Consider the following 8,940-nt stretch of genomic DNA (forward strand, 5'->3'; position numbering starts at 1 on the left):
AGGCTTTTTGCTCATTTACACAGCTGTAGTGTTAAAGACATAGCCCGCAACGAGCCTCGCGAAACCACGACTATCATCGCGAAACCAACGAGTTGTTACATTTTGGTACATCTATACTTGAAGAGCTTTAAGAATAATCCAGCAAGGGCCTCGCGAAACCAACGAGCTGTTATTAATGAAGGGGCTCCATAAATCTACACACTTCAAGTGTTTAAGTCATAATCCCCCAAGAGCCTCGCTGAACCAACGAGCAGTTTTTTACGGGGTGCGCATGCTTTCAACTCGGTGTGAGTCTCATTTTCAGAATTGCATCCTATAACCGACACTACACATGAGACGCTCGTCACCATCACCTCGGCATCAAAAGCGATGTCAAAGTCCCCGATACTCACCAACCTCTCGTCCCAATACGCGCTCGACAAGCTCTCAATATCCTCATGAAGAGCTTGTTGTAAGCTTGGACGACCCTCTAGCCTCAACCCAGTTGGCAGCGTCCGTACAGCTAATGCCACCATCACCGCTCTTGTCCATTGCTCCTACTTCTCGTACAGAGAGGCTACCCCCACAGCCCGCGCAACTGGGTCAATCGAACGTGGCCACACCGCATCAAACTACAGAGATCATAACAAGCTCCAATGATCGGCCTCCACGTCATGCTCGAGGTGGAGATCTGCATGTGCGCTCAGAGCAGCGGCCCCGAGAAGGAAAATCAAAAATTTACCATCAAGGCTTCGAATACACACGCGCAAAAGTATCAGCAGTCAAAATAACGTATAGATGTAGCTTCTATAGGAAGCCCAAACTATGTCCTGGGCTCCTGTTTTACTATGCTGACACAATGACGTACGACTTTGACAACATGGTACCCCATACATGTCGGAGCAGAAAGGTATCTGGGGCTGCGAGTGACGAATCTGTCTGTATCGACATGGAAGAAGAGATGAAAACATTTGTCGATAATTTAGCCGAACAAGATGTTCCAGCTAACAAGATATGGACTCTGGCTTACGAAAAGTTTTACGAAAACTCGATTGGAGTTGTCCGTGGTCTCTCACGAAAACAAGTGATCGCACGTGTGGGAAAGTCAAAATCGGGAACAAATATTTTTACCTTGTTGGAGAGTCCCGAAAGAGTAAAAGTATTCGGTACCAACATGGGTTTCCTTCAATTTCACTACGTTTGGCACGATGACATTAGAGCAAAGCAAAATAAGTCTGGCATTGAGCGATTGATCGGTTGGGCGCATCCAGAACTTCGAAATCTCCTTCGAATTGACGGTGCCCATTTATTTGTCGATGGCACGTTCCGGTGCACACCCAAAGGATATCACCAGTTTGTGACCCTCATGATGTATGATCAGTATACGGAGCTATACGTACCTGTATTTTTTACGCTGGCAACAAATAAAACGGAAAAGCTGTACAATAAAATGTTCAAGTGCATCGAGTTTTCGTTGGGGAAAAAACCAAATCCAGCGAACGTGGTTTGTGACTTTGAAGCAGGGGTGATTGCGGCGTTTTACAAAAATTTTCCGTCAACACGCATTGTTGGCTGCATTTCAAGCAGGCGTGTAGCAGGAAACTAAAGGAGTACAGTATGCCGAAAGATGAATCTGCAATTGCGATGTCTTTTGGAGTATTTGACATGCTCACCGTAGTTGACCCAGACAAGATTTCGGTACAGGGGGTTGCGTGGGTTAAACGCGAGATTAAAAAGCGTTGCGATCGGAAAAGTATTACGTATTCTCGGGAAAAGTGGAATAAGTTTTGGGCATACTTTGCCAAAACATGGTTAGAAACCTACCCTCCCGATCTTTGGAATATATATGGCGTTCAACGTCAAATCGTGAATCGGACTAACAATCATCTAGAGAGGTTTCACCGGGAGCTGAATGCGAGGATAAAGACTCATCCGTCACTTAATAATTTCGTCCGCGTCATTGAACAATTTGCAAGGGAGTATGTTGTACTGCGCAAAAGTATTATATCTGGTGATGCTACCGCTCCTGTGCGACCTCCAATGCGATTCCCAAAAGCGGCGGCTTTGCCCAACGTCAGCGATATCGAGGCATCACCCAGCGAGGATGAGGACGATGCATCTCTCGGTAGTGATGACAGCGACGCGGCCCCCAACTTGTCTGACGAAGATCTCGGTATTGTGTACGACAACTCATTTGATTATGAGGAAGAAGAGAAAGCAGACGGATCTTAAAAACATGAATTATATATGATTTTACAGCATCTAATGACATGTCGATTTGAGCACGGGTTGTCACACGCTTCAATATATAATGATCGAGCCGATACGTAGAATCATTATGTCCCGTTGATAAAGATCTACGATGTCGGGTGACTTGATTTATACTTTTCCATGACAGTATTAGGCACATACTTGTTATCAAGATGTTAGTCGAGCCGCCAGCGATGTCTGCCGGCAGAACTAGTGAAAGCACCAACGATACTAATCGCTACCGGCACAGTTGTACTTGCTATCAGCATACTTACCGGGTTAGTTGCACTTATTCAAACAGTAAATAATTTACGATACAAATCTCTGGCGGTTGCGTAGTACTATTAGATCTCAATTGCATAAGTCTGAGGGGGCCTGCACTAACGGAGGTAGCAGTCGCAGAGCTGACAAGAACACCAAGTGTTATCCATCGCCGAGGTCAAGTTTGATTAGACCACGTGACCAAACGATTATTTTTGAGCGGGACCAAAATCGTCAGAGACCAAGGAGGATGATTACCTCCTTCATCTACGACTACTGCGTCGGCTGGCACAACTTCACGTATGAGCAATGCGTTGCCTCCACCTCGGACCTGCCGGCTGAATGGACGGACTTCACCGTGTGGTACAACATGGCGTACAACCTGGGCTGTCTCGGCGGAGCCTTTGTGGGTGGGATTGTGGCTGACAAGCTAGGTCGCCGCTGGACCATCTTCACGGCCGGTCTACTATTCTGCATTGGTACATCGTGGGTGTGTTTCAACAAGGCACAGGAGCACGGTCTCATGTATATTGCCCGTGTGATTCAGGGCTTCGGTGTGGGTAACTCGTCGTTCTCACTGCCCCTGTTTGGTGCCGAGATGGCCCCCCAGGAGCTGCGTGGCCTCCTTTCAGGATTTATGCAGATGACTGTAGTGACGGGTCTCTTCCTGGCTAACGCTGTCAACATCATTGTGGAGAACCGCGACCGCGGTTGGCGTACCACCAACGGTGTGGCCATGGCTGCCCCGATCGTCGTCCTGCTCGGCATCTTCTTCGTACCGGAGAGTCCTCGATGGACGTACCTCCACAAGGGCAAGGAGGAGGCGGAGCGCGTGCTCAAGCGTCTCCGTCAAACGGACAATGTCGGACACGAGCTACAGGTGATTGGTGACCAGGTCGAGGAAGAGTTGGCGGCTTCAAAGGGACTCGCCGAGCTGCTCGAGCCTGCCATCTTCAAGCGTGTGGTGACTGCGATGCTGCTCCAGGTGCTGCAGCAGGCCACTGGTATCAACCCCATTATGAGCTACGGCGCGCTCATTTTTAAGGACATCACCAACGCCGGTATCTACTCGGCCTTCTTCATCTCCGGTGTCAACTTCCTCAGTACCATTCCGGCCATGCGTTGGGTGGATACTTTCGGTCGTCGCCAGCTGTTGTTGATTGGTGCCGTAGGTATGGTGACCGGTCACTTGTTTGCCGCCATCCTGTTCACCGCCATCTGTGGCGGCAACGTCGACAATGCCGGTTGCCCCAAGGTCGGTGGCTGGTTCATTTGTCTTGGCTCGGCCTTCTTCGTCTTCAACTTTGCCATTTCCTGGGGCCCCGTGTGCTGGATCTACCCGGCCGAGATCTTCCCTTTGGGTGTGCGCGCGTCGGCCGTGTCGCTCTCGACGGCTGCCAACTGGGCCATGGGTGCTGTCATGACGGAGGTGGTGAAGCTTTTCCCGCATCTGAACATCAATGGTGTGTTCTTCTTGTTCGCGGGTCTGTGCTGTATCTGCGGCATATTTGTGTACTTCTTCTGTCCCGAGACGAAGGGCATCATGCTGGAGGACATCGAAGAGCTGTTCCATCGCGGACAGCTGCTTTCGTGGAGGTCAAGTCCCCGCAACAGTCAATGGCTTAGCTTTTTATAAGACGAAATCGTGTTTTTTTTCTGTCAGTTTTTTCTGCGTTTTTTTTTATTCACGGTACATGGGCTTATTTTCTGTCGTGACAAAACTTGGGTCGCGTTTTCTTTGTACGATTGATTCACCGAAAAGCTCGACTACTTTAGTGCACTAAATTAATTGTGCAATCTCAGTTCGACGAAACCTATATATTTTTGGGTTTATTCGAATGCTCACTACTTCTTCTGGTGGTTGACGAAGCGCAGAGTCAGTAGACCAAGCACACGGTACACCACGATGAAGCCCAAGACGAAGCCGAAGTTCTTGTAGATTTCGCTGTGCTTCATCAGGAACACATCCTCGAGGTAGTCCTTCACCGTCATATTTTCGGGAAGTGAAGGTGGCAATCCAGTCATGACCTGGCAGCCAACTTCCGAGCCATCGCCGTCACCTGGACAGTCACCAAAGACCAGCGACGCCACCAAAGCCAACGAGTACTTGTGCGGTGTAATGTGGTACAACCACTTGTAACCCTGAGGGATCGACGCTCCAGGAGGGTTGAAGCCGTTGAACAAGAAGAAGATTGTCTGCAACAGCACACCAAAGATCGTAGCCACTTCGACAGTCGGCAAGAGATACGACATGAGTTGGCCGAAATATGCTTGCCACAGCACGTGCATGGACAGGTGGAGCCAATAGGCGAAGAACGTAGTCGCATCCGTGAAGCCCACCATGGGGAAGTACAGAGCCATGAAGAATAGCGTGCCGAAAAAGACGTACGGGATCTCTACTAGGGTCGATCCAACGAAATACCAAAGCGCGTTGTACGTCTGCGACGCACGTTCACGGTAGAAGGCCAGACGATCTTCCGATGCAGTGGGCATGACACTGCTGAAGGAGATAAACCCAATGAAACCCGTCGTACAGAACAACATGCCCATGCCGGAGTTGATACCAGCGTACGACGTGTACTCGGCGTCGATGTATGTGATACCGAAGACCAGTCCGAGGATAAGGAACAAGCTGAATCGCGTCAAGTTGTACGACGCCGTACGCCAGTACATGCGGAAGAACCGCTGGAGAAGGAATCTGGCCTGCGTCATCTCTGTCGCAGCACGTTTGTCACTGAACGTCAGCTCAGGGAAATCGGGAGACGGATGAGACACACCCTCGCGATCCAAGTTTGACTGGAGGTATTCGAACTCCTTACTCGACTGGAAGACCTTGACGAAGTCGGTCCTGTCGCCGTTGCTGTTGCCCACACCAGCACCGATGACTTCCAGCATCCAAGTTGCAGGGTTGTAGTTGTCCTCAAGCTTCGCCACGCCGTCGATTGACTCGAAGTACGCGATCATCTTACTAGCGTTCTTGCCAAGTTCACCTGCGAACACCGTCTGGCCACCACGCTTTAGTAGCAGAAGACTGTCGAACACGCTAAAGACCTCCGTCGACGGCTGGTGGATCGTGCACACCACGGTACGTCCCGTGTTCGCCACCTTCCGGACGCCGTCCATGATGAGCTTGGCAGAGCGAGCGTCCAGTCCACTCGTCGGCTCGTCCAGGAACAACACACTCGGTTGAGCTGCCAGCTCCACGCCAATAGTCAATCGCTTCATCTGCTCCACGGAGCTGCCACGGATGATCTGGTCGGCGATCGGGTGCAAGTCCAGCAATTCCAAACACTCGTTCACCGAGTCATACTTGAAGCTGTCGGGCACATCGGCTTTCTGACGCAGGAAGGCACTGAACGTGAGCGCTTCACGAATGGTAGCCGACTCAGAGTGTATGTCCATCTGCTCGCAGTAGCCGGTGGATCGACGGATAGCCAGGTCAGTAGCCGGGTAGCCATTCAGTAGAATTTGACCGGTGATCTTGCCTCCAGTCTTCCGTCCTGCGATGACGTCCATGAGCGTCGTCTTACCGGCACCTGATGACCCCATAAGTGCCGTGATGGTACCGTGTAGAGCATATCCACTGATACCCTTGAGCAGGTCGATGGTTTCCTTGGGGTTGGCCGGGTCCGGCACGGTGTACCACAGATCCTTGAACGCGATCGTGACCGGGATAAAGTGCTTCTCGCTGTCAGGCGTCACCGTCACTGCAGTCTCACCATTAGCCTGCGAGCTACGTGGAGTCTTGAGGAGTCCGTAGTCATCAGACACGTCTCCCTTGTTCTCATTATCCAGCGTCACGTTCTCCGGACTCTCGAAGCGGCGATACTCGAGTGAAATGTACGACAGGAACATGCAGAAGACGTACGCTCCTGCCATGAAGACCATGCCGTACCACAGCCAGAACTTGTCGGTCGGCACTTCGAACGTCGTCAACGAGTACTCGCCCATAGTCATGTTGAAGTCGGCGCAGTATTCAACATCGTTGTACACACAAACGTCAAAGCTATCGTCCGTGTACTGGTTCACAGCCAGCGCTCGGACCCCCCAGGCCATGGGGTTGATCCAGTAGATCCAGATGAGGTAGTCTGGGATCTGGTCCTTGGTGATGACGAAGCCGGCGAACAGGACGAAGAAAAGGATGGAGACCATGGACAATGGGTTGGCCACATTCAGGTCTGGAGACGCGCACGACAGGAAGAAGAACCACGCAGCCATCGCCAAGTTCGTCAGGAACAACATCAACTCGAAGAGGAGGAAAGCCTCGACTGTGGACACGTAGCCACACATCCAGTATAGAATGGAGCCAAACACCAGACTCTCAGCGAACCCCAAAGGGATCTGGCTCACTGAGTTCGACAAGACAAACGAAGAGGTGCGGAAGAAATTGGCTCGACGTTGCTTGTAGAAGACCTCGCGGGCTGCCATGAACATTGGGATCTGAGCCTGTTGTCCGAGTGACACGAACATGACAGCGTTGAAGATGATGCCCATCACAAGCTGCGCGTTGGTCTCGTCGAACTGGTAGAAGACACTCGAGTAGAGCAGCCCCATCAAGATGACCATGACGGAGCGACCGACCAGGAAGGCTGTGTCCCGCATCGTGAGTGTGATCTGACGCCGCACGACGCCCATGGTGCTGTCCCAGAAGTTCTGGTGGAATTCCGGGATCGGGTCGATGTGCTTGGTCTTGTCTTCGATGAGACTTGGGTGGACTGGACCGTGGAGATCTTCCATCATTCGTGCGTAGAGTCGGGAGCGAGTGAAGACGTCGGCGTACTGACTGGCCGATCGAGGAATGTTGCTGGACGGCATCGAGTTGACCTCGTACTGCGCCTGCTTGTCTGTACCCAAGTCCAGTAGGAAGTCGGCGACGTCGCGACGAGGAGGACACTTGAACCCCAGACTCTCAAAGTAGCCCAAAGCCTCAGCACGAGGACCGTGGTACATGACGTGGCCCTCGTTCAGGATCACCACGTCGTCGAACAGGTCGATCACCTCAGGCGACGGCTGCAGCAGCGAGATCACGACCGTCTTGCGGAACTTCTTGGCGATACTGCGCTGCGTGGTGATGATGTCGAAGGTGGCGGCGCTGTCCAGTCCTGTGCTGATCTCGTCCATCATCATGACGTACTTGTTGCCGAACTCCATCTCGCCCGTCGTCACACGCTTCCGTTCTCCTCCAGACACACCGCGGGTCATGGCGTCACCGACAATGGTGTTCTGACAGTTGTCGAGTCCGAGCTGCTGGATGACGATGTCTGGGTAGTGCTTGAACATGGCGCTGGCGGCATCGAGTGCGGCCTTGTTCTCCTCGGGTGTCCCACCGACGAAATGCTGAGCGTCGCGCTCCGAGAAGCCTCCGCCACAACAGGCGTGTGCGAACTCGAGTGTCTCCTTGACGGTCAAGGAAGGATAGTGCTTGTCTCGCTGAGTGACGTACGAGACGAACTGTGGTAGACGTCGGAGCAACTCGTTGGCGGGAGCGCCGTTATAAGTGACTTCGCCCTCAATTGTCACGTTCTTCTGGTCGGGAAACCTTCCGCTTAGCAGCTTCATGAGCGAGGACTTGCCAGAGCCAGGTTGGCCCAGCACGAGCGTGATAGTTCCAGGTTTAAAGACCCCACTGACGTTCCTGAGGATCTGCTTCCTGACCGTGTGCTTCTTGGCGCCCAAACCTCGCTCATGAGTTCGTTGGTGAGCGTGGGCAGCTCGACTTTAATGTCGGTCTCATCCTTGACGACGATGTCAGCTGAGATAGAAACGTCCTTGAAGCGCACTTCCATCTGTGGTAGTGCGCGGCCTAGCGCCTTCTCCATGCGAGAAGCGACGTGGTCGTGGAGCGCCTGTGGTCCCTGCGCCATGAGCGTCTTGCCATTGTCATATTCGATGGTGGCGCGAATCGGCTGGACCGATGTGTCCGTTTGAGTCGATGCCATTGTTCTTGAATAGGAAACTGCACTGTCTTAATTATTGTTTCAGGTGTAGCTCGGAAAGTTGCGTCGATGTCGCTGCGAGAGCGTCAATCGAAAAGTGATTAAAGCTCACGCTAGAAGGAAGTTGCGACCAACTAGTTCATGGCGATAGCGGTGTCACCGTTGATGATGGCTTGGCTGGCAAAAACCATCCTATGTGAGATAAATGCGACGTTGTTTGGATGTATATCAGTAGCACAACCCTGACTGACATGACCTGTAACTTGTTTTCTTGGCAAGGTTTTCTCATGCTGAGGAAACACTGAAGCAAATGCGGAGGGGCAGCTGAATCTTTGTGGACGTTCCCCGAACAGAAGATTGCGTGCGACCGTTGGAATCTCAGGTATTCCACACAAATCCATCACTTTGGCGACCAATCACTTTGATTGTTCACGGGCGTCAACTAGATTCGGTTAGGGTAGATGACGGTACTTCTTTTAAGTACGATTTTCTTTCGACAAAATGAATGCTTCGA

General features: G+C 51.8%; 2 protein-coding genes across 2 annotated transcripts; one reads left to right on the forward strand and one right to left on the reverse strand.

The window, feature by feature from the left end:
• Positions 1–2,740: 2,740 nt before the first annotated feature.
• Positions 2,741–4,126, forward strand: PITG_07713 (Major Facilitator Superfamily (MFS); the record flags this gene model as incomplete). The annotated part of the gene is made up of 1 exon (XM_002904605.1): positions 2,741–4,126. One exon carries the CDS (start codon positions 2,741–2,743, stop codon positions 4,124–4,126), a length of 1,386 nt encoding a protein of 461 aa, XP_002904651.1.
• A 209-nt stretch (positions 4,127–4,335) lies between these two features.
• PITG_07714 (ATP-binding Cassette (ABC) superfamily) lies at positions 4,336–8,429 on the reverse strand (the record flags this gene model as incomplete). Its single annotated transcript, XM_002904606.1, has 2 exons — positions 4,336–8,172; positions 8,232–8,429. 2 exons carry the CDS (start codon positions 8,427–8,429, stop codon positions 4,336–4,338), a joined length of 4,035 nt encoding a protein of 1,344 aa, XP_002904652.1.
• Between the last annotated feature and the right edge of the window lie 511 nt (positions 8,430–8,940).

This window comes from Phytophthora infestans, genomic scaffold, assembly GCF_000142945.1.
Source record: "Phytophthora infestans T30-4 supercont1.11 genomic scaffold, whole genome shotgun sequence".
NCBI classification, from domain to species: domain Eukaryota; phylum Oomycota; class Peronosporomycetes; order Peronosporales; family Peronosporaceae; genus Phytophthora; species Phytophthora infestans.